The 24,765-nt window shown below is 53.1% G+C and overlaps 2 protein-coding genes across 8 annotated transcripts in view; one reads left to right on the forward strand and one right to left on the reverse strand.

The window, feature by feature from the left end:
* Positions 1-8,758, forward strand: part of CBL (Cbl proto-oncogene) — an 89,857-nt gene extending 81,099 nt beyond the window's left edge. For 3 of the 5 annotated variants that reach the window (XM_081541273.1, XM_081541276.1, XM_081541277.1), the window contains one exon: positions 450-8,758. In XM_081541273.1, coding sequence (XP_081397399.1) covers positions 450-730 — 281 coding nt within the window. In that variant the 3' untranslated portion in view covers positions 731-8,758. The remainder of the gene's footprint in view (positions 1-449) is intronic. The other 2 variants (XM_081541274.1, XM_081541275.1) reach the window with 1 other exon arrangement.
* Positions 8,759-9,129: 371 nt separating this feature from the next.
* On the reverse strand, positions 9,130-17,530 carry MCAM (melanoma cell adhesion molecule). Of its 3 annotated transcripts, none has more exons than XM_081541288.1 (16): positions 16,802-17,530; positions 14,871-14,995; positions 14,576-14,780; positions 14,420-14,490; positions 14,220-14,307; positions 12,975-13,154; positions 12,751-12,872; positions 12,503-12,665; positions 12,289-12,407; positions 12,073-12,214; positions 11,814-11,935; positions 11,565-11,706; positions 11,393-11,464; positions 11,084-11,231; positions 10,663-10,780; positions 9,130-10,181 (listed from the first exon to the last, which is right to left on the reverse strand). In XM_081541288.1, the coding sequence occupies exons 1-16, from the start codon at positions 16,866-16,868 to the stop codon at positions 10,152-10,154; spliced, it is 1,914 nt and encodes a 637-aa protein (XP_081397414.1). In that variant the 5' UTR covers positions 16,869-17,530; the 3' UTR covers positions 9,130-10,151. The 3 variants fall into 3 exon arrangements, with proteins under 3 accessions (XP_081397414.1, XP_081397413.1, XP_081397415.1); XM_081541287.1 differs by having other exon boundaries at positions 11,393-11,488; XM_081541289.1 differs by lacking the exon at positions 10,663-10,780.
* Between the last annotated feature and the right edge of the window lie 7,235 nt (positions 17,531-24,765).

The following is a 24,765-nucleotide window of genomic DNA, read 5'->3' on the forward strand; positions in this document are numbered from 1 at the left end:
AAACAGGCGGTGATCCTCTGCCACCCAGCCTTGTTTAATGCTTCTTCACTGCGACCTCAGCTTATTTCTGTTCCTTGATTTGTAAAGGGAGAAATCTAGTGTCTGCTCTGGCCCCTCAGAAATGTTTTTTGGCTCATTCAGGCAGTAATGCATGTGAAAATTTGGTGCTCAGTGTAAAGCATGTTGCAGATGTTGTGTGTGCAGGGCAGCATGGTCCCCGTCAGTAGGGCAAGTGCATGGTGTCTTTAGAAGGCTGTCCTGCCATGAGAGGAAGGCTGTACACTAAAGCCCTTAAAGCTGTAAAAACCGAGCCGTGTGACTGAAGAACACAGGTACCCGACTGACAGTGAGTCAGTAATATCTCATATTAGCACATTGTTATTAGATGAGGCTTTCTCCCCCCCACCCGCCCCCAGGTTTGCAAATATTCTCTTTCGGATTTCTTCCAGACTTTACTGAGAGTGCCCAGGTTCCTGAGAGGCCACCCAAGCCGTTCCCTCGGAGAATCAACTCTGAACGGAAAGCAGGCAGCTGTCAGCAGAGCAGTGCTGCAGCCTCGGCCGCCGCCTCCCCGCAGCTCTCCAGCGAGATCGAGAGCCTCCTGAGCCAGGGCTACTCCTATCAGGACATTCAGAAAGCCTTGGTCATTGCCCACAACAACATCGAAATGGCCAAAAACATCCTCCGGGAATTCGTTTCTATTTCTTCTCCGGCCCACGTTGCCACCTAGCACACCCCCTCCCTGCCACAGCTTAGAGGACCGAGGAGCCGGGAGCTCTCGCTCAAGTAGCACCCAAAAGGGCGGCTAGGTTCCTTTGGAAACTTCACAGTGAGGTCTTGCCCTGTCTGTGCGGTATCACATCTGTGGTTCCAAGATTTCAAAGCAGTGGACTGAGGACAGAACAGCTAAGAGGCTTGATTCTTTTGTTTGTTTTAAGAGTGCATTTGATGGTGTCCTTCAGTTCCCACTTGGAAAGAGTGTGGATTTTTGTGAAATGGTAGCCTACCTGGGGAGCAGTCCAGAAAGCAGAAGTACTGTGCTGTAAATCCTAATTGAGGACTTAAGACTTTCTTGGGTTAAGAATATGGCTGCGTGCGTCTTGTCTGTCTGTCTGTGGTTGTGTATGTCCTGTGATTATAAGATTAACCTGCTGTGTGTGTAAATTCCAGGGGGGGAATTAGCACAAGAGGTTTAGGAAGGAATCTTAAAGACTTCCATCTACTGTGGTTTTCTCCCCAACCCCAGTGTGTATTACAACTCAAACACTCCCCTTTGGCTTGGATTATCATGTGCATAGCTGAAGTCTTGTATTTTTAGAACACCTCCCCACCCCCTGCTCTGTCTTTTCCCTGTCTCCTTCGCCCTCCTCCTCCTTAGTGTCCGTCATTGGCAGTGGGCTTGCTGTGATCAGCCTTACTGACGCCAAGCAGCTTATAGGATGTTCTTTATAATGTGTGATGGTGTTGGTTTGTTTGGTAGATAGGTGGGAAAAAAGTACTGTTGCTCTGTCATTATGGTCCTGTTTGATACTCGCAGCGAACACTGGTCACTCCAAAGCACTGTTTCTATAGGAACATTGTATCTGTTTTTAAAAAGATGTTTTAATTATCATAATTATGTAATGACTGATATGAGATAGAGGCCTTCAGATACATTCCATGCTCTCCCCAGAAAGTAGTCTGCGGGAGTCAGTTGCCTTGGTGCCAGGTATGTGTTCTAATGTAGGTCATGAGTTTTTCTACTTAATGGGAAGGGGAAAACATTTGTTTCCAGCATGGCTTTCTGGCCCAAATACCATGAAGCACTTAGGAAGCTCCGTTCACATGCTCTCTACCTTGTTATACATAAATTGCACAAAGCAGACAATAAGGATTTCTCTCTTCAGCTTTTCTTCCCAGTAAATTTCAGCTTATATGTGTGTCTCCCTGTGATGATGAGCCAGGTTATATTTTCAGAGATGAGTTTTTTCTTTGCTTTAAGGAGTTGAGGGGTATCACTCCAGGGTAGCACAGCATTCTGCTGACAGCACCAACCCTACACTGGTGCTGCCTGGCGACTCGCGTTTCTCTTTGTGCCTATGGCTTTGGGAATGTAGCATTTCCTACTTCCTCCCCATCCCCTTTCTTCTTCCCTTTAGCTCTCAGATACTCTTTAGTGACTGCGTTCCCCACTGTCATTAGACATCACTGGTGTAATCAATGCCTTTACTGCAGTCAGACAACATTGACAAGCCCTGCAGCTTGTGCCCTTGCCAGTTGGTAAAGAAGACTCAGAGTTTGTTGGTCTGTTCCTGTAGATACTACCAAGGGACCTCTTGATTTCAGTTAGTTCTCCGGCCCGAGCCTTTTAACTGACTTCCCTGGCAGTGGGTAACCTTCCTCCTGGTCAGAAACAAGCCTGCTCCTTGATAAACCCACCTGCCTCACAATCTAAAACCTGGTTTTGTCTCACAGTCCAAACAGAAATGACCTTGCATCTGTTTTCTTTCCCATCTTATCATCTTTGGACTTAAAGCTTTTTCTAGCTCTTTTCTTGGCTTTCAGTTACTCCTAAATCTTTTGTTTTTCTCCTCTTGCCTCCGAGCCATTTACATTCCCAGAGTGGATGGTTCGGGGATTCTTGCTGAATTGCCGTGGTTACCCAGTGTCTTCTCTTTATGGCAGAAAATGACGCAGCCCCCACTGGGTGCAGGAGGGCCTGAATGGGGGTGGAGAGGGCAGAGGAAAGTGACAGAGAGTAGGAAAGAGGAACCTAGCGTCTCCCGCTCAAAGCCAGTATAGTGTTTCACTTGTGGTAGCATTCATTTTTGCACTTTTGTTTAGATGTGGAAGGCCTAGGTGAAGAACTAGAAAACATGGTAGCAGCTTGCATACCTCTGCCTGCTGGAGTTTTTCCTCATCTGTAGATACTACCTATAGTCTGAAGATCTGTCAAGAGAACAAAGCAGTGGTTCTGCAAATCCTTTGTCTTTTCAAAGTGCATGCAAAATCTTCTTTGAAGATTATGTCCTTACTTATATACGCTGAAGGCAAGCTTATCCTTTTTTCTTCATAATGGTTCATTGGGTCATTCAGTACTCAACAGTTCATTGAGTACCTGTGTGGTTCATTGGGTCAGCCCTCAAACTCGGTGTTGAACATATGCACCATTGCTTGGCCTGGTTCTTAGCTTGTCGGTTGTTTGTCTGCGGACACTCAAGGTCTCAGACCTTTCTGTGAGAGGTTCCTTTGGGTGCTCTGAGTTCATGCCTGGGTCTGAGCCTGAGATTGCCAGGTGAGCCTCAGGCAAGTTTTCACATGGCTCTTGTTTTGAGGATATTTCCAAAACCATAATTTGTTAAGTTTTCCTTTGAGGCACCAGTCACCCATTCTTCATCCTCAGTTCGTGTGGCAGTTTTTAATTCTTTGGTTCTGCTCTGAATTTAACTAAATTGCCCTTTCACAAGTGGGCTTTGAATTTTGCCATTTGGAGCAATCACATCCCCTTTCTCCCTCTACATTACAAATGGTTCCTCCTCCGTTAGCTATCAGGTGAGTAAGGTAAAAACCACTTTGCTGTTTTCCCTTTTCTCAAATGCATTAGGCTCTTCGGTTCAACCCTGCTTCCCCATGTCTCCCTAGACTGCTTTCCACAGCCCTCCTTGATGCTGGGTGCCTGCTTCATCCACCGCCCCTGCCGTACTCCTTCCATTAAAGTCAGGGGTTCTCAAGGTGGAAAAAACCTGTGGGCTCAGTGATATACCTCCCTTTAGGTAAATAATATATTTGGCAGTCTATCGTCTCAGCGTTTATCTGTTAATATTTATATCAATAGTGATACACACCTGTGGGTGGCCATTCTCTCCCCTAACTCTGTGCCCCCAACCCTGCTCTGAGTGTTGTGCCGTCCTTCTGTTCTTTTGCTTCTCATTCAGACTCTTAACACCAGGGCCCAGGGTGTGGGATAGTACTGTTAGTATCATTTAGCTGTTTTGTGGATTTAGAAGAAAAATTAGGGGGGTTGCTATTTCTCATACTTAAAATATTTATTTCCTCTACAGAAAAGTAAAATATATTTTATGGTCCAATCAGAAACCTCACACATGAATTTTGTATATTTGCTTGCAAAGTAGAAACCAGCTGTATGTTCCCTTTAACAGGATCTAGACCTTTTTGCATGTGACCAGCATTGGTGTTAGTGCAGAATATTCTCCTACCTCACGTCATGAGAGGCAGAGGGGTACAGGCCCTCTTCCCAAACTGTAAATCTCCCCTCGTGCTGTTGGCCTTGCTGACTCTGCAGTGACCACTGCCCATGGAATAATGATATGCTCACCGCTGGCCTGGCTCTCTTGTGACTGAATACCATGAGCCTGAAGTGCCAGCTCCGTGTTCTCCCCTGCCACCACAGGGTGGTTTACTGATGCTGGGGAATTGTGCTTGGACTATCCAGCATGTGCATTTGGCCCTAAAATACCCATTCCCAATTCGACTGTGCAGTTTATAGTCACAGCTCTTTATGCAGACATACGTTTCCGTATAGAGCTGTCCTGGTTAAGAATCAATTCAAGATGCTCCCCTTAACCCCTGTTATCTTCGTATAGTTTTGACAATGTCTGGGCGATTCCTCCATGTAAGTCTCATGGATTACCCACCATTTTTATGTGTTTACAGTCTGTTTGGTGGGTCTGTTCATTGGCTCAGAGTTGCACAGTAAGGCAGTCAAATGTTTAAGGAAAGCATCTGCCTACAGTCCCCTTTCCACTCTAGTGCCTTCCTTGATCTTTTTACTTAGCTGCTTGTATTCCTATTTCCCTTTATTAGGAAGTTTTCTTACGACCCTTCTGGGACCTCTTACCATCTCCCATCCTGTGTAGAATTGGTTTCCGGTCATTCCACAACCTTTCTGCTAATCCTGTGTCTCTTTAGAAGGGCCAAAGTTGTGAGAGGAGGATGAGCACCTGTTTCTAGGTCCTGATCGTCCACCAGTTGTTTGGTCTCCCAAGAGCCAGGCAGTGAGGTAGACTGAACTCAGTTCTCAAAAATGTCAGCCTGTATCTCTAAGAGTATGGAGCTTAGAGACCCTGGAACTTAGTATAAGAATCAACACGTTATTCTCCTTCTGGATTTTCAGGCCCTAGAAATTCGATCTGAAGGATTCTCAGCATAAAGCATTACTATTACTTTGATCTCAGTCTACATCAGCAGCCTCATGTTAGAAATGCATGGAGCGGGGCACATAGTGGAAGAAGGTCAAGGCTGTATCTTTGACCGTCCTGTTGAGCAGTCTTTCGGATACAAGAAACAGAAGGATTCAAGCAGAAGAAAGGAGGGAGTCATCAGGATGCAGAGTATCTTCCATAACCCAGTGAAGCAGTACAGTTAATTCTGCGTGAAGCTGAGAAACTTTGCAGCTCGTCCTTTCTCCTGCAAGTAAATCTGTCAGTAATGTGTGGCCCTGAAATCAGTACCCTGGTCCTCAAGTCCTCATGACCCCCCAGTTCTAGAGATCATCACTTTAACAGATACCCAGTTCCTCTTATTCATATTCTCAAGGAAATCAGCCCCTCCTATTGATCAGGTGTGGACACCCAACCAGTCAGCCTTTGCCACACAGGGCGCAGCCGCATGTTAGTTCAGGTGGGAAGAAGGGGCAGTGGGAGGTTCTGACTGGAGGTGAGAGAGACCCTAAATCATTTTGGGTTGGCCAAAAAGTTCAATCAGCTTTTGCACACGATGTCATGACATGAAAACCCAAATGTACTTTTTGGCCAAACCAATACTTTAGTAGTAAAATTTTACCATACTGCTTTCTTGAGAGGGGAAAGGCAGGCAGAGGACTGTGTCTGGGACATTGAAGAAACACTTAGGTTAACGTTAACTTGGGTTACTGTCTTCACTGTTCTTTATTGCCTGTTATTCTTGCCTTTATGAGTCCTGGCATCCAAGATTTCTTACATCTTTCTTCAGGACCCGTTTCTCCTATTCCAGAGCTAGTCTTTTCTTGGGTGACATTTCTTAGCCTTCATTTAATCTCAGGTTTCTGGCTGTCTTTCAGTTTCTTCAGAGAGCAGATCACAAATCCCATCGTCCCTGCCCGTGGACTTCTGGGCTCTCTTCAGGTTTTAGTGCTGAGAACATACTCATTCTCCGGGCCTGTGGCCTCAGTCCCTCCACGCCCTCCTCCCCACCGTTTATCTAGTCTTTCCTCTGCAGTGATGTCCTTAGGCAGGCCTTCTGCGGTACCTCAGAAACTACTTTGCAGTAAGAATTTATGACATTGGGACAGTTGCCAGGATGTGAATTAGGTATAGATTCCAGTTGAGAGTTTCTACTGAGAGCTCTTTCGACAGGATGCATCTGTCCTCTCTGTCCGGTTGCTTCCTTTGTCGTCCTGTAGTAAAGCCTTTATTTGTTGGTTTTTTAAAGCCGTGCTTTTGCTTGCCTGAATCTTCTGATCTTATTTCTTTCATCCCAGAGCCTGTCCCTTGTCATTAATGCATTTCATAATTACTTACAACTTTTTTAAACTACTGGAGTCATTTGATGTACATCGAAGTCACCTAATAATCCAAAGATACACACTGAGGCTCATGGTGAAGGCTGGGGCCTGTGTGTTTGAAATTCCCTTCTAGGCTCCAGAATTCAGGGGCAGAGGGACAGCAGTGCCACTTGCCTTCACCGAGTCCTAGGAAGTCTGGGTTGGTTTCAGAGGGGGAGCACCAATGTTTCTTGGTTCCGGAAAGTAGCCCAGGAGTGAGTGGGGGAGTCAGGGTGGGGAGAGCCAGGCCTTCCTGGAGGCCCCCTGACAGTCTTCTGGAGAGCACGGTGCCAAGGGACAGCTGTTGACTAACAGACTAACAACTGTTTGGAGATCTCGCTGCCCCTTCCCTTGTTCAGTGCTTGAGAAAAATGTGGCTGACCACTCCCTGTGTGTGTAGAGAGTGGAGGCTGAAGGCCAACCTACTGATCTGGCAGTGGAACAAATCAGAGTTCTCATTGCCCGGCCCCAGATTCTTATTCGGCCCCCAAAATGTGAGAGGCGCCCTTCACAAATTCTCCTGCCCCTGGGTCACTTTGGGAGGCCAGGGGATCCTGCTCGGTACAGGCTGTCTGAGCCTCCCCAGGCCTGGGGCCGCTTCCATGCAGGGCCCCCCGTGGGGTATATGTGTGCCTGCACCCAGCACTCTGACATAGGTGCCAACGTGCCATGTGTGTCAGTTCCCTCCTCCCCGCCTCCCTCTGACCTTGTTTTGTGGCTGAGGAAGCTGAGCTTATGGCTGTCTGGAAGCTGAAGAGGCAGGGGACTGCTTACAAGGCTATAGACCACGTGTATTCTCTTCCTTGGCTTCTTCCTTCTGCTGTCCGGGTGAGTGAGCCTGCAGGTGCCAGGCCCACAAGAGCGGATGCCTCCTGACCTGCCCGTCTCAGCCTTGTTTTAGTGTCTTGGCCTTGGCCTCCTGCTGAAATGTGTGGCAGGGGCGTGGCAGCTAGGAGGTACCTCCTCCCTCTGCTTTCTGGCTGTGGTGACTTGGTATTTTTAACCTTATATATCTTTTTCCTTTATTCAAAACAAAACAATTTTTAGCACACTGAAAAAAAAAAAACCAAACATTTTGTGCCTTTCTAAGGCAGCACTGTATCCCAGGCTGCATTTTAGGACTTAATATGGAAATACCAGAGTCTTAGCTCCTCTACCTTGAGTGTCATTAGTTCTCCAGTCTAGGGGAGAGGAATTGTCTCCGTGCGGGGAGGTGGCACCCAGGTGCAGCGGGTCTGTGGTCCCTTCTCCCAGCCACAGTGCTGAGTTGGAAGAAATGAGCACTGTACCCCAGGATCATTTGGTTGGCTCCAGTCAGAATCTTAATTGTCAGGTTGGATGTTCTGTATTCAGCGGGAGACAGAATGTTCCATGACTGCCAAGTATCCTCTGGACCGTTTCAGGTGACCCAGCCTCCCGATCCTGTCAATGACCCAACTGCACGGAACAGTGTAGAGTGGACTCCCAAGAAGAGGAGGTTGTTTGTCTTGTCTTGTCTTTATGCTGGATCCTGAACTGGCCTAGACCTCCTGCCTCTCTCTTAAGACTTGGCTTTCCTTTCATTTGAAAACTTCAGACGTAGAGCATTAAGCAGATAGTGCCTCTGCAGGGGTGAGTTTTCCCCTGGGCAGGGCAGCAAGGACCACGTACCGGAACAGAAGCCTGTCCTCAGTATGGTGGCCACTGTAGGTTTCAACAACAGTTTTCTGTATAATGACGTTTTACTTGTCTCTTTCCCTCTTCTCAGTTCTTCCTTGCCTTTAACTTAATAAAGAATTGGGAGATAGAAACAGTTCTTTTCAAAGTCCTCCTTATTCAGGATTTTGACATTCTTGGCCTGGGTGGGGCTGGAGAGAACTTGATGCTTTCTCCAGAATGAAGAGTCCCATTTGTATATCAGTGTTAAAAATAAAACAAAATGAAACCTTAGATGAGATTTTTGTGGACTATTTTAAAAATGTCATTAATATAAAAAAATTATATTAGCAGTATTTAATCATTCTCACCTGTAAAGAATAAAACAGAAGGTAAATATTCTTACAGAGAATAGCAGAGCTTTAAGAGTCATTTTCATTTTAAGTCCATTTTGTTTTGCCAATGTATTAATGTTTAGAGGTTCTGTTATACTAATGTTATTTATTAATTTTTTTCACTTCCATACACAGTTAACTAAAGAGCTTTTTCAGGCACCCATGTCTGTAAAAAATATTTTTAAATAAAGTTTCTTTTGTTGTAGCAGACCAGAGTTCTTGCTCATTCGTGGGTCAGGGAGAATACATCGGGGAACTATAGGGACAGATGCATAACCCCACCAGTTCATCACCAGACATCTGTCATGCTACCTGGAGAGCCGTCTAAGTGACAGGAAAGGGGCAAAAACTCTCTGCCGACAGCTCACCAGGCTCTGCAAGCTGCCTTGATCGGGGCAGCTCTGCTGCTGAGGAGCAAGCTTATCCTGTGTTAGAGCTCGAGCCCTCTGCTGAGAAACAGAGGTGACCTCTGGTCCCTGCTCCCAACTGCAAAGGGCTCTGTGTTCCTTTTGGCAACGTTCCAACTCTGCAGGCCCTAGGCTGCTGTGATACCCATGATGAATAAAAAACAGTGTAAGATTAAGGGACAATTAAGCTTTATTTTTCATATATATATATACACACACATATATAAAAAGGAAACAATTTGCAAATTTACAACCTAACAAAACCATATATATACACACACACGCGCGCGCACACACACACGCAGATACACATACACGCCCCAAAGCTCTAGCCAGGCCCATTTCTCATCTCCAAGTACCATTCTCCCATGAGGACCCTGGTGCTAATATAACTTTATAGCCTTAACCCTTGTAAAGGACAATCTGGACCTCATCTCCAGCCCCCACCCCCAGCCTTCAGTCATAACGTGATTCCTAGAGAGGGTGGGGGGAGCCAAGTGAATGAGGGTGCTTGGGCCCAATGGCCTTCACTCTGGAAATCTGTGCCCGGCATCCTCACTGACTGTCCTGTAAGGAACAATACCAGGTCCTGGCTTCTGCCCAGGGAAAGAAAGGAGTGTCGCAAAAGGGACTCCAGAGGCAGGCAGGCAGCTGCTTCCATATACTATGGGGGGGTCTCCCCAGAACTGAAGTGAGCAGCGACCCTCACCCCCGGAGAGAGGCCTGGGCTCACCACAGCCACGCTTCAGCGATACAACTGGATTATGAAAGCCAGCCCTGGAGCAGGAAGTCAGCTCAAGGTAAACAGGCTCCCTAATTTGGTTGCTGGTAGAAGACAGGTACTTACATCCATAATGTGTAAAGAGAAAACAAGTTCTGTAAGAAACTCTCCTATGCATTTCTGGGATACTGAGGCCCCTCCTTGGCATGATGTCACTCAACAAATTGAGACCGTGGTGGACAGGTCCCCGAAGAGGGGGCCTCCAGGGCCACACGAGGTCTTTCTTAGGACAGCTCGGGTCCTAGCCCACGTGCCCTCTGAAACGGGGTCTGCAGGTGAGCTGGAGGGGGATCTTCTCCACTTCAGTAGTCCACTTTAGAGGCTTTGGCGACCATCCTGAGTGCTGGGGAGGAGGGTGAGCAGGGAACAGGGAAGGTTCCAGGCAGGGGAGGGAGCGCCGTGCGATTCAGCGGCTAGTGCCTCAGATCGATGTATTTCTCTCCCTAAACGTGGGTGAAGAGCGGAAGTGAGGCGGGAATTCAGAGACACAGACCAGGATTTAGGTGTGAGCGCTAAAAGGGAGGAGGGACTGAAGCCACAGCTGATGAACTAGGTGCAGCGCCTGGAGGGAAGAAGCCAGGGTGGGGTGGGGGCGGGGGGGTGGCAGGGGAGGGAATGAGAGATGAGACCCCAAATCCCACTGGGCCGCACGTCACACCTAGTGATGTGAGCCACCAGCGCCGTTCAGGAAGTGGTGATGGACGGGGTCCTGCTCTTGGTCCTGGGGGCTACCTTCTCCAGGGTCCCTCAGCCACCTGCCTGGCCCTACCGTCTGTGAGTAGTGTTAGGGAGGCGAGGTGGGAGCTGCTCCCCGTTGGAGACGGGGAAGGATGAAGGACAGAGTTAGTGTTCAGCAACCGTCAGCCCCTGCTGCTCCCAATCCCTGAAGACTGTCAGGCTCTGGCCACAGGAACTGCCTCCTACCTGGTCTCCTGGAGCCCTCTTGTCACCGTTGCTGCCCTGAAGGAGGCCCATCTCTTCTGGGAGCTTATCTGACTTAACTTCAACTACAAATTCGCTCTTACGAGACGGGGGCAGCGTGCTGGGAGGAGGGAGGGAGGCAAGAGGTTGGCAACTTGAGGGCAAGGGAAGCAGGAGCTGTCAGGAGGGACGGGGCACTGGGTGATGGGCCCTTGGGAGTTCTGGGCCAGCTTGGGGAAGGGCAACAGGGAAGAAGGGAAGCGGTGTGCTGGAAGGAGCTGGGTAGTGGTGGGAAAGCAGGTGTCCCATTCCTGCTCCTAACAGGCTAGTGGGCCGGGGGCTGGCAGGGGAACGTCCCCGAGGAGGCAGCAAGCTGGCAGCGTGAGATGGGGGGGTTGTGCAAGATGCCAGGTACTGTGCTTACATCTCTTGTTTGCCCGACCGTCCACATGGCAGCTTGCCCTTCTTGTAGAAGAAATAGAGGACAGCGCCCAGCAAGGCCAGGACCAGGACGCACACGGTCACAGCCACGATGACCACACCCTTGCTTTCAGGCTCTGTCAGCTTCTTCTCTGTTCCACAAAGAAACTCAGAGTCACTCCCTACCCCAAGCTGCCATGTTACCATCTGCCTTGCCCAGTCCAGGGCTGATGGAAGATGGGTGGCTGTCCGGGGCTCCCCTGGGCTGGGCAGGGCAGGGCAGCATGAGGATGCCCGGTCCAGCCCAGCTCACCTGTTGAAGTGCCGTTGGCTCTGGCAGGGGGGCTGACGGTGGAGGTGCTGATGTTGGTGGTTCTGTTGGAGTCTGGGGTGGAAAACATGAAATGGATTGGGGGCAGGGGTGGGATAGGAACGAGCCCAAGGGGGGCTGGTCCCCACCCCCTCTGCAGGACCCTGCTCCTTACCCAGCTCCAGGAAAATGATGGTGGTGTTTCTGCCCAGGGAGTTGGAGGCCACGCACTCAGCGCCTGTCTTCAACAGCTCTGGGGTCACCAGGACATTCAGGACACTCAGGACACTCTGCGGCTCCTGGTCTTGTTCACTTGCCTACAAGGAAGGAGACGCGGCTCAGGGGTGGGAGGGTGTCGGGTGGTGGCAGCAGAGCCTGTGAGGGGACGGCCCAGCGCCTGGGAGGCTGCCATATGCCCACTCACCGCGCCGTGGACGCTCCACACGATGCTGGGCCGAGGGTGCCCCGAGGCTTCACAGGACAGATTCAGCACCGAGTTCTCCTTCACCCACATCTTCTTCTCCCTTAATGCCATCCACGGGGGCCCTGCGTTGAGGGCAGGGCAGGTTGAGATAGCACACTCTGCCAGCCCACCACCCCCTCCCGCACCAGAGCGCCCCAGGGCAGCAGGTGATTTCTGACCCCAAAGAGCTTGAAACCACCAACCAACTCAAGGGCCTCACCAAAAATGGCCACATTGACCAGCTGGGAGCGGTTCAGGCCAGGAACGCTGGGCACAGAGACCAGGCAGCGGTAGCCTCCCCCTGCTTCCCGTTTCAAGTTGTGTAACTGGAGCACGTGCCCCTCTGCTAGTACCTTGCCTGTCTGGGGTGAGAGACGGGTCAGAGGTCACTCCCATGCCCACCCACCCCCCTAGAGCCCTGGGCCCACCTGGGTACCTCTTCTTTCAGCCACTGGAACTGAAGGTCCTGGTTGCTCTCAGCCTCACAGTTCAGGGTGAGGCTGCTGCCCTCCTGGCTCTCGGGGGCTGCGGGGCTCACCCGGACATCAGACACATCTGGGGGTGCAGCAGTGGGGTCAGGCAGGACAGAGTGGGGCAGATTCCCTCTCGCCCCAGCCTGGTCCCCCTGTCCTGGGCCCCCAGCCCCTCACAGTTCACCACCAGCTCCTGTTGGTCGCTCTGCAGCGATGTCGTGGTCTCCAAATCCAGGCCCTGACATTCATAGTGGCCACTGTGCTCCTTCTGGGCGGGATCCAAGACCAGGACCCCGTTGTCATCTGTCCTCTCTTCCTCCATCTCCCTGGTGTTGAGGTTCTGGGAGAGGACGAAGGCATGATCAAAGCAGACCTCCAGCCACTCCTGCATGCCTGCCTCCACCCAGAACAGAGAGGTCCCATACCTGCTTGATGATGCTGAAGTGGGGCTGGGGGTTGCCATCAGCCAAACACCTGATTTCCACGCGGTCTCCCTCCTTCAGCATCCCCTCAGGCTCCACTTCCAACCACACTCTCTCTGCCGGGTCTGCACAAGCAAAGGGGACAGTTCTCAGCCCAAAAGCGGCCCCTGCACCAGGCCGGCAGGAGCTCGCAGGACCCAGCCCCACTGTGAAGGGTCGGTACTCACAGAAAACAGGGACAGTGACCTCCTTAGATTCTTTCATGTGGTTCCCACTGGGCAGCCGGTAGCTGAGCTCACAGTAAAACTGGGCATCTTTGTCCTCCTTAGACACCTGTGCCTGCAGAACGCTGCGCAAGGTAAACAGACCATTCGACTCCTCGGTCTGGGATGACTGGATGTGGACCCCTGGTCAAGGAGGAAGGGGAGAAGGGTTCGGTGGGTCTCTGCTCCGCCGCCAACCCCACCCTGTGGTATCCTGGGTCGGGGAAAGAATGGCAGGGGAGCCCCTGTAGAGGGCTGTGGATCATTACAAATGCCACCTGCAACCCTTCAACCCAGCTATTTACTGCTCGTTATCTACCCCAAACACACGTGGGCACTCATACAAGGGTGTGTGCAAATAATACTACAGTGATTTAAAAATAAAGAGAAAACACTCTGGATGTCTACAAACCAGAATGAATGGTTAGCTAGATCATATTGTAGCTATATTATATATTCCATTATAGCTCAGCCATGTGAAGTGCTGGGCAGTAGGTAAACAATCAGGTAGATCTAAACAGAGTGATCCAGCAAGATTTCCAGGACTTGTTGTCAAAAGGAAAACAAAGTGTAGGGCAGGCCATGCCATTCAGATCAGGGTTTCGCCACCTCAGCACTACCGAGATTTGGAGTCAGAAGTACTCTGTGCCCTGCGGGATGTTTACAGCATCCTTGGCCTCACCGCCCTCCACCCTCCAGATGCCAGTTGCATCTCTCCATTTGCAACAACCAAAAATATTTCCAGACACTGCTGAGTGTCCCAGAGGAGAGCAAGATCAGCCTTAGAAGAGAACCACTGATTTAAGTAATAAAAAACAAAACCCTATATAGTCCTAGATGTATTTACATGTGTGAGTAAGGACCTAGAAATAGGCTTGAAAGAATACATACACACTGACAGCAAAGATATTTCTGGAAGGGGGGTCTGGGGCACGAAGGAAATTTTCCTTCTAGATTTTCTGTACAGTTTGAACTGTAACGATAATATTTTCATGGATGGCTAGTGTACTTAAAAAAAAGTAAAGTAGTGACTTTTCTGGTGGTCAGTGATTAAAGACTCTGCGCTCCCAACACAGGGGTCATGGGTTTCATTCCTGGTTGGAGATCAGGCATGCCTCACAGTGCAGTCAAAAAAACAAAGTAAAAGTGCAAAGCAGTCCCCATATAGTGCCACAAGCACGGCTTCTAAGGGCAGAGAGGATGACTTACGGTTCTTCTCCTCCTTCAGGGACTGGCCGTTCTTGTACCAGGTGACTTGAGGAACGGGGTACCCATTCCTTCCGACACAGGTAGCAACCTAAGGAGGACAGGGCGTGAGGCTTCCTGCCTCTGTGACCCCGCCAAGCTGCCCCCTCTTAGCTCCTGCCTATCCGCCTCCCCCCACCCCAGGCCACGCCAGCAGATCTCACCTCTACAGGCTCCTCACTGTTCACAGAAATGCCCAGGGTATTGACCTGGATGCTTGGTTCCTCCGGAGCTTCTACAAGGGAGAGAGATGGGGAGGCATGTGGGACCACCGCTTCCCATGCCCCACGCTGCCCACGAGGCACAGACGGGGCACTCACTGAAGACACGGAGCCGGATGCGGTGCTCCTGAGCCCGGCGCTTGCCCTGGCATGTGAAGATGCGGTCATCGTGGGGGGTGATGCCAGTCAGGGCCAGAGTAGTCCCTTTGTCCTGGAGGCTGAGCCGGTTGTGGTACTCCCCAGGCTCGCTCTGGCCCTGGCCCTGACGCACACGGAAGATGAGCGTCCGCTTCTCCTTGTGGACCTGAGCGGAGGTGGCAGGGCGGGGGTGAGGGTCCTGGGGCCTACATGAAGGGTAGGGCCTCCCACCCCTGCTGCCCTCTGCTGTACTCACAGAAAACCAGTCTAGGTGGCTCAGGTTGCCCTGGGCGTGGGAGAGGCCACACTTCAGAAGGGCCGTGTGGCCCACTTCCACCTCCACCAGCTCGGGCTCCGGCTGCTCAGCCTCTCCGGGCACACCTGGGGGGGCGGTGGGGGCACCAGCAGCTGTGTGAGCTCCAGCTGCTCATCATGCCCTTCGCTCACACCCGCTCACAGCAGCTGTTCTCTCTGCCACTTCTATGAGGGTCCGAAGGGCACACTGTCCTTTCTAAGCCTCAACCACTGTGTATGATCCCCCAATCCCTGGCCGGCCCTCTCCTGGCTGAAGGGAGGAGGGGATGGACATTTCTGGTCATTGGAGCAGAGACCCTGAGCATCAGGAACTCCCAGATGAGGCTGGCAGAGGGTGGGCCAAGAGGAAGGCCCCTTTCCTTCCAGGCCCCCTCCTCTCTGGGTGAGCTCAGAGTGCGGGAATGCAAGGCATGTGCCAGGCCTGGGCACACAGGCCCTTTTTGTCCCCAAACCCAGGGTAAGACATCACTACTCTACCCTTTGCCCCCCAATTCCCCCCCATAAGACCCCAATGGGCAACCCTGGCCAGGAGACCCCTATCTCCTACTCCGTAAGCAGCACCTCTGTGAATTCCCACACTCTCAAGGGACCCCATCCTGGGAGTCTTGTGAGTACAGGAGGGGTTGGAGTCATGGAGGGGCCAGAATCTCTCCCTGGGGTCGGGGGCAGGGGTCAGGGCAAGGGCCAGGCAGTGGGCAAGAGTGACGTCAGTGGTGCCAGTGTCCTGCCCGCCCCATAAGGAGGTGATGTCACTCCATACCATCTGGTTGGACTCGGATGCCTGGGTGGTTGCCCTGAGCTGGCTCCCAGATAATGAGGGCAGATGGAGTGGTCTTCAGCCCAGAGCAAAAGCCTCAGCTCCCTGACTCGGTTTCCCCAGCACTAGAAGAGCGGGGCAGGGTGGGGCTGGACCTTCTGCAGCACTGGAGCCCCATGCAGCCCTTTCCCCTCCATCCCCCAGAAAGGCAGCAACCGAGGGTACCCCAGGGACACTGTTGGCCTGGGCACGAAGCCATGGCGTTGGGTATTGCCCAGACCTCCCCTTCCCCAGCCAGCCAGCGGCTGGAACCCGGGAAACTGAGCCAAGAGAAACGAGCGACACCACTACGGCCATACAAGGGCAGGGTGAGCCCGGGAGCGCCCGGCTCCTAGGCAGTTTCAGAGAAAAACTCCGAGGTGCAGGGGCCCTTTTCCCACCTGCATCTGGTCCCATTACGGGAGGTGTAACAAGCCTGGGGCGCTCGCACTCTGGGACTCCGGGATCCCTAGTCCCTGCCACCTGTGACCCCGTCACCCGGGTAGGCGCGAGGGGACCCACACGGCGCTCCAGGCTTTGCCAACGCCCTGGCAGGGCTGGAGCCGCCGTTCCTCCCCTTCTCGCTCACCTCTAGCCTGGCTCGAAGCCCAGGCGGGAGAGGGAGGGGTCGGTGCACCCCTCCGGCTGAGAAAGCTGCGTTTTCCAGCAACAGGCGGGCGCGGAATTCAGGATTTGGGGATGCGCTGTAGCTGCCCCTCCCGCCAAGGCTCTAATCACGCTCCCCGCCCCCCGCCCCCGAGAAAGCACCTGAAGAAAAGCTCTCCCCAGCGCCCGAAGGGACTCTGCTCCACCCCTTCCCGCTCTAGGCAGCAGCCCCCTCCCCGTCTCCCCAGTCCTGCTCCCGGGATGGTCTGGAACAGAGGCTGCAAACTGGCCACAAAGAAGAGTTGTACGCGCTCAAGGCGCCGGGTTCCGGGGACCCCGAGAGGAGGAGCGCACGCCGCCGCGCAAAGCCCTGGCCCTCGCCAGGATGCGGGCTTTGCTCCCGGGCACTCTCCGCCGAAGACCGCCCGGCCGGGCCGTTCTGGGTGCGGGGCCCCAGCGAGCTCACTTACCCGCGGCGCGGCGAGAGCAGCAGCAGACGGCGAGCAGGAAAGCGCAGATGACCACGGACCGTCCCATGCTTCCCGGCCGGAGGGCGAGAGCCAAGTGAGGGAGCTCGCGGCCGCCGGGGGCTGACGTCAGGGGGGCGGGGGAGGGGGCCTGGGCGTCCGGGCCGCCCGCCACACCCCGCGCAGCCCACCCCCCGCCCGGCGCGCCGCAGCCCTAGGGGGCGGGCCCGGCGCCGAGATGCCCGGAGCTGCGCCGCGCGGCGCGGGGTTAGGCCGGAGCCTTCCTCCCAGCCCCCCGCTAAGGAACGGACAGGGGGCGGTGACAGGTGTCTTCGAGGCGGCTGCGGGGAGAAGCTGGCCCGGATGCTGGAGTCCCGCCGGGTCAGACCCCGCTTAGCCCCAGCCAGCCCGTGTAGCCCTGGGGGACCTCCTGGCCGAGGGGCCACTGGCAGGTCCTTGGTGTCCTTGATGGGGGCCTCGCTCCCATTTAAGCTCTTCTGCCCGCCGCCTCGTCCACTTCCCCGGACCTCTGCCCCAGAGAAATCGGGCTTCCCAGAACGGTTGCATCACTGCGGCGGTCGCCGGCCTGGCACTGCCCCTAAGTCTTGCAGTCCTGGCCGCTTTGAGGGAAGAACCCTGGGCTCAGGGTCCACAGACCCAGAGGCATCTGTACTGGGGAGTGGAGACGGCGCGCTAAGGGTGGTCCCTTCACCCCCAGCCCCTTCAAGTCTCAGACCAGAGGAAGCAGGGAGGGGCTGCATTCACAGGCCCGAAGTTGTTACACTTGTTCCACCCAGCCCGGATCTTGAGGTTTCTGCTTCTGCTGGCTTCACTCACTGAACCCAACCTGGGACTCAGTTTCCCCTGAATGAAGAAAAGAGGGGGGGAAGTGAGTTAATCGGCACAAGGTCTCCAGCTTGCGCCCCCCCATACCTGTTGCTGTTGCTGAGGGTTGAAGGGACCCCCTGCAGCAAGTCTCTGGCCCCCCCAGCTGCTGAGGGTGGGGGGTTTGGAGGAGGAATCAGAACTGACTCCAGGCTGCCCTGCCCAAGTGGAATCTGTCCCAGCGAGGCGAGGGGACCTGCATCTCCCCTTATTCCCAAAGCCTGGATCTTCTGGTCCCTTGAACCTGAACTGAGGCTCTGGGGAGTGAGACTGATTCTTGTCTCTTAGATACAGACCCCCAGCTCCCTGACCCTGGGAAAGGGGTCCACATCGGCTGGGACCCCTCCAACTGGGAAGGTCTAAAGGGGGCCTGGATTTGAGATAGAGTCCTGTCCTAGGCAGGGCAGCCTTGCCGCTGGTTGGGGGAGGAGCAGGGTGAGGTGGCAAATGCCTGAGATGGGCAGGTGACTTAGAGGATGCTCCGGGATGGCGTTTTGATGACGTCGAGATGACTCTTGAGCCACATCAGCCCTCATCTTTCAGATCCTTGCTGGTCCCCTCCTCCATCTCCATTAATTTTCAGCCAGAGGCCATGCCAGGCGGGCCAAGCCAGGGGCCTGGAGCCCGGGGTGGGGGTGGGGGGTCAGAGAAGGATGGTGCTTCCTCATCCCCTAGAGTGAATGTATGGACTGGCCCAGGGCCCAGAATGGAATGGATGCGTTTGTTTTTGTCTGCAGGGGCAGGAGTGGGAATGGCTGAAGGATGCTGTTTGCCCTGGCAATCTCAGAGCTGGGCATGGTATTCTGCTTCCCTGCCCCCCACCCCCTTCCCTTCTCTTAACACCATTAACTAATCATTCTCCTCTCTCCAGCTTGAAAGCAAAGCCAGCTAACCACCAAGGACGGTCAGTTCAGAATTCTTCTTCCGTTGTGAGAAGAGTGAAGCTAGGAGGGGGTGGTGGAGCTGCCTCTGCGGTGAAAGGGAAATGAGGGTAGAGCCCAGGGTGACCTCTGTGTCCCACACGTCCCCACCAAACTAGCACAGAGACTGTCCTTTAGGGAAGCCAGTAGCTTAGGGTGATCTGGACTGCCAGGGAGTGGGTGGTAGAGGTCAGGGGGCAGACAATCTCGAGAAGGCTTCATGAGCGGGGCCCTCTAGGATTCCAAACCAAAGAGGTCAAGTCCTTGGAGAGGCTTCAGAGGGGACTGGAGGCAGAAGGAGGCCGAGTGATGGCAGCACAGGGTGAAGGGGCAGGAGGTGGAGGGTGTCTGAGATGGGTATCTCCGTTTCTCTGAGATGCCAGAAGCTAGAGCATCCACAGCTGCAGGAAAGAGAGGAAGCAGACGGGGAAGAACTTTCAGCGAGAGGATGGAGCAGAAGGGGAGAGCCAAGGAGGCCACTGTGGGCTTTCCATCTGCAGACACTGTTGTGCCTGGACTCAGGTGGAGGCAGCCTTGCCCAGATGCAGGCCAGGATGAGCAGAGCCCCAGACCAGAGCCCTAAGTTCCCTGCCTCATTTCTCTCCAGAAGGAATGGGTAGGAAGGCTGCCTTCTTCACTCCCACGGCAGACCCAGGGGGTGCAGAAGGCCCTTGGTGCGTCTCTTGGGCATAAGTCTGACCACAGGTAGAGAAACTGAGGCTGCGTGGGGTGGTGGCCACAGTCTGAGTCTCTCAACTGCTGTCTCCGGGGTGAGTGGGGGCTTTCATTTCATTGTACGATGTGGGACCACCCCCCATCCCCCACGTGGAGCTGGAGGTAAAAAGAAGGCGAGTCCTGCCCCGGGGGTCTAGTCCTGCTGGGGTGAGATTAAACCCAGGAGCCCTCACTCAGAGCGGGTACAGTGGTCTCCCACCCACCCCCTCCGGTGGAGGGGCCTTAACCTGGCGGATATGAGAAGGGCAGGCTGAACAGAGGAAGGAAGCTGATAAAGACAAGTTTACATCTGCAGTAAGAGAAGGAGCTATGGGGTGGAGGGGGTGGGCCAGCAATATCGGCAATGACTGAGGCTGGGGAATCCCCCCCCCCCAGCCTGGCCTAAAAATAGGGTTCAGTCTGAGTCTTTGGAAGAGAGGTAGGAGAATTTTTTCCAGTGTTGGGGGTCTGAGCTGGGAGGCGACTGTGCTAAGGGAGTGAAAAAACGGGGTAGGAGGAGGGTGGGGGGCAGTTGCTGCTGAGGCAATCCGGGCCAGGAAACCGGATACTGGGGGGCTGGGTGGAAAATGTTGGGGAAGAGATTGAATAGGGGGAAGCGGCCCCTGTCTTGGCCGGACGTGGTCTTACCCATGTCCTTCGCACCTGACTCCAGGCAGGAAGGAGATGCAGACTGGATTGAGCTGCGCCCCAGAAACGCCAAGGAAGAGGAGGAGGGTGACTTGTGGTGGTGGTGGTGGGTGGGGCGGGGTAGGGGAGATGGGAGGGGCTATTTTTAAACTTGGAGAAACCGTCAGTGAGTTCATCTCCACCCTGAGTGCTGGAAGAGGCAAAGGCCCCATTGTACAGGGGTCCAGAGAAGGGGCGGGGGAGGGGAGGTGGTGGCACAATGACCGGGATTATATCGGAGCCGGCGGGGGAGAGGAGGGCGCGGGAGGGGGCGTCACCATCACAGCTGGCCTACTGAACTCCGGGGGGTCGAGCCAGGCTTGGGCTGGGACAGGGGGGTTTTCCCACTCTCACAGAAGCCCCCTCTTGGGGAGGTAGGATCTGTCTCTGGCATCCGGTGTCGCATCCTGGGGAGGGGGCTGTGGGTGGGATTCCCACAGCCTGGCTTTCCCAGGGACATTGCAGGGTCCGTTCCCAGGCTCCCAGCATTCCAGCGACTCCCCTGGGAGCTGCTGGCCTCTCCTCCCATCCTCCCAGCCCCTTCCCTGCTAAGGGGGGGGGGGGGAGGGAAAAGAGGATGTGGCCACAGGGGGACTCTTCCTGGGGATTAGGGACCCATAAACCAGAGGGAGGGTTCACAGTGAGTGCAGTGTGCAGAGGGGGACCCATCCCTCCCATCCTAGACCCCAGCCCTGTTGAGCTGTCCCTCGGGCCTGGACTGTCCCCTCTAGTCCTCTCTGACCCCAAGTCCCTCTCCACGTGGGCTGCCCTCCAGCACCCAGGGCCTCAGCCCAGGGGATCCCAGGTCCTGCCCTGGGGAGGCGGGGCATCCGGCCGAGCTCGCCCCAATCCAAACATTACCATAAATGCTCAGACTGCTGCAGGCCGGGGAGGGGCTCAGGCATGGGACCTTGGGGGCTCTCCGGAAGCCCCGTAATCCGGTCTCCAGGCCTTTCCCAGCGAGGGCTGGTGGAGGTGATTCAGTCTCTGCTTTGGGAAACGGAGGGGGAGCTGAGTTGCGGGTGGGAGTCGGGTGGAGTTTGGGGAGAGAGCCAGACGGCATGGGGAATCCCTGAGCACTGCCTCCCAGGGGCGCAGTGACCTCTGATGGAGGGGAGGGTAGGATGATCCAGCCAGGATTTCAGCCTCAGGCAGGGCTGGGGGCTCCTGTCAGCTGTGATAAAGGATTGTCTCGCTTCCGGTCCTGGGTCTCTGCTCTCTGGCCTCTGAGGACCCAAACGTCTTCCCACTTCTTCCTCCCATCCTAAATTTGGAGAACAGAGCGATATGGGGGGGGGGGCAAAGGGCCGGACACTGGGAGCCTACATCTCTCCCCCTCGGGGAAATTCACATCCGCTCCCCAAAATACCACCACCCAGGAGAAGGAGTGTCCCCAGAGAGCTGTTTAAATTTTGACTTTGAGTTGTCCCTGAGGAAGGGCCAGCTAGTCTACCCAAGAGGAGCCTACAGGAAGCCTAGTGACCCCAGATTCTGCTACACCCCTGGAGACACCCAGAGCTTTGAACAACCCAGGGGGAGCCCCGGAGCAGGGGAGCCTTGTTTCACTGTACCCTGGCAGGGCCTGTGACCCCTTCTGTAGTTGCCACAGCTGGTCTTGGAGGCTGCCAGAGAGGTGGGGGGAAGGGAACAGCAAGCTGGGGGGAGAGGGACGCTGAACCCTGTCTCCCTGACCCACATCCCAGGGCCCGCAGCCTCAAGGGAACTTGAAAAGTGGAGAGAACACAGAATTTGGAGTCAGAGAAAATCCCCAGACCAGGTGAGACTGGGGCTGCGTTTTCCCTGGCACCTTCCCATTGTGTCCCAGTCACGCTGGAAAGAGCTGGTTCAGCTTTGCTCTCCAGGGTGTGAACACGTGTGCTCGGTCCCTTCAGTCGTGTCTGACCCTTTGCAACCCCGTGGACTGTAGCCCGCCAGGCTCCTCAGTCCGTGGGATTCTCCAGGCAAGGATATTGGAGCCGGTTGCCATGACCTCCTCCAGGGGATTCCTGACCCAGGGATCGAACCCACATCTCCTGCATTGTAGGTGGATTCTTTTACCGACTGAACCACCATAGAAGCACTTGTCTCCAATACCTGGCTGTAAACTCCATGAAGGAATTGGTGGCTTTGAGATCTCCCTGCCACTTAATTAACTAATCTTGGGCAAGTGGCCAAACCAGTGACTGTTGAGAAGGGACATGGCAGTACTCAGAATAAGTGAAGAAGCTACTCACAGCTAATATTTTCACAGGGCTGTACAACTCAGCCCATGACTTAAGGGTCATTTTCATTGCTAATATTTATCTTGATCTTTGCAACAAAAAATGAGGAAACTGAAAAGAATTACATGACCTAAAGTCACACAGCCTGTGAGTAGTGGAGCTACATTTTTTCAGTGTGCTAAAATGTGCATAACCTAAAACTTACCCTTTTAACCACTTTAAGTGTACAAGTCAGTGGCATCAAGCATGCTCACAATGTTATGCAACCATCACCACTGTCTAGTTCCAGAACTTTTTGATCACTCCAAGGAACTAAAATTTGAACAAAGATCGATCCAACTCCCAAACCTGGGCCCCATACCTGTGATAATTTACAGCTGGATTAAGTAAACACATCATGGAAAAGAAAGCAGCAGATTGAATACCAACGAATTATGTGGTATAAACAGGAAATGCAACAGGGATTCAGAAGAGGGAGCATCTATGGACGGTGCCTGCACTAGCCAGGAAAGCCTTTCTGGAAGTGTGGAGGCTCCAGCGAAAAGTCAAGTTTAGATAGGGGAGGAGTGAGGCTAGATCATTCCAAGCAGAGCAAGTGGCACAAACGAGGAGAGGAGGGGTGAGGCTGAAGAAAGGGACACACACAGTGACAACTGCTTCTTCTGTATTAAAGAGTTTCAGCATCAGCATCTGGCTAGAAGGTCAGGCTGATGTGGGGAGGCTGGCAGACATGAATTGCTGTTTGCATAGCCAGCTCACCGCTTTCACTTTCATTGTATGTTTACCTAGAGTGTCTTGAGGAGAGCTTCAGCCACTGCTACCACCTATTGGCACCACCTTTATGCAAAGAGCTGGTGCTAAAATAAAGTGTTACACGGCTCACTAGAAATTCAAGAGGGTAGAGGGTGCATCCACATGAGAGGTTGGGCAGATGAAGTGGGGTAAAGTCATGGGAGAGAAACTTGGATCTTAAGATAGAAGAGGCAGTGGGGAGCCACTGCAAGTTCTTGAGCAATGATGTGATGAAATTGGAGTTGAGGTTTATAAGAGTTTCTCCATCCTAAAGGAAATCATCCGAAAGGAAGTCAGTCCATTCTAAAGGAAATCAGTCCTGAATATTCAGTTGAAGGACTGATGCTGAAGCTAAAACTCCAATACTTTGGCCACCTGATGCGAAGAAACGACTCATTGGGAAAGATCCTGATGCTGGGAAAGATCGAAGTCAGGAGGAGAAGGGGACGACAGAGGATGAGATGATTGGATGGCATCATGGACAGAATGGACATGAGTTTGAGTAGGCTCCGGGAGTTGGTGATGGACAGGGAAGCCTGGCATGCTGCAGTCTATGGGGTTGCAGAGAGTCGGACACGACAGGGATTGAACTGAAGGATTTCTCTATTTCTTCTTGCCTGAGAGCGCCCCCTGGTGCCCCTAATTTAAATTGTTCCCTCATTCACGGAAAGCAGGTAGGAAGGGGGATGGAAAAACAGAATTGATCAGTTGGAGAAGCCAGAGTCTTAGGCTTCATTTCAATTCGTCCTGAGTGATGCCAACACTGCGGTACAAATTTGCGGTACAAATAGAGGTGACATGTGGACAGAGAGGGTTTGCTTTGAAGGAAAAGGGCGTGGTGGCAGCTCCCTTCTCTGTCTCATCATTGAACTAGGTTGTTGTGTGTCAGATACTAAATTTGGGGGCGGAGGATGGGATGATAATTAAGACAAGGTTCATGGACGTAAGAGGTTTGTACTCTAGTGAGGGAATGTGTGCTCAGTTGCTTCAGTCGTGTCCGACTCTTTGTGACCCCATGAACTGTAGCCTGCCAAGCTCCTCTGTTCACAGGATTTTACCAGGCAAGAATACTGGAGTGGGTTGCCATGCCCTCCTCCAGGGGATCTTCCTGACCCAGGGATCAAACCTGCCTCTCTTGCACTGCAGGCAGATTTGTTAACACTGAACCACCGGGGAAGCCCTAGTGAGGGGGACTGATAAGTAAACAATTAGAATATAATGTGCAAGTACTAGGGTGCACAAATGCATATGAAACAGTTACTTAACTCAACCTTAGGAGGTCAAGGAAGACTTCCTGGAAGAGATGACCCCTAGCTTCATTTTAAGGGATAATGGCAGGTAGCTGGGTAAATGAGGTATGGTAGCATCCTCTGTGCAGGAGACGACTAGTGGTTGGTTCATATGCTGCAAGGGAGGAATGAATTTAGTGAGGGATGAGGCCAGATTACAGAGGATTTGTAGACCCTGATAAATGGTTTAGCACAGGAGGGTGTGTATAAACGGTTCTGAGCCGGGGAACGCCTGCCAATCAGTTTTGGTGTTTTTTTTTTTTTGGATTTTAAAATATTTAAATTTTTTAATTTGTTTCAAAGTTAAACCCAAGACATACTGACTTAATAGGAAATCCAATGAGCAACATTTTTCCAGGCTGAACACCTGTTTTCCCTTAGTCTGCCCCAAGAGAGCATGTACATGTTAATTACTTTTATTTTACAATCACTGCTAAACAAGCATTTTAACACAGTAA

This window comes from Giraffa tippelskirchi, chromosome 11 (genome assembly GCF_054371585.1).
Source record: "Giraffa tippelskirchi isolate mGirTip1 chromosome 11, T2T-mGirTip1v1.2.pri, whole genome shotgun sequence".
NCBI lineage: Eukaryota > Metazoa > Chordata > Mammalia > Artiodactyla > Giraffidae > Giraffa > Giraffa tippelskirchi.

What these genes read in the sequence shown, in the direction of transcription:
- MCAM (XM_081541287.1), bottom strand. Translation starts at nt 16,868, where the DNA reads ATGGGACGGTCCGTGGTCATCTGCGCTTTCCTGCTCGCCGTCTGCTGC. An exon ending in ACAGTGAGGAGCCTGTAGAG is followed by an intron (nt 14,308 to 14,419) that starts GTGAGATCTGCT and finishes TGTCCTCCTTAG; the next exon opens with GTTGCTACCTGTGTCGGAAG. An exon ending in AGCCAACGGCACTTCAACAG is followed by an intron (nt 11,232 to 11,392) that starts GTGAGCTGGGCT and finishes TTTGTGGAACAG; the next exon opens with AGAAGAAGCTGACAGAGCCT.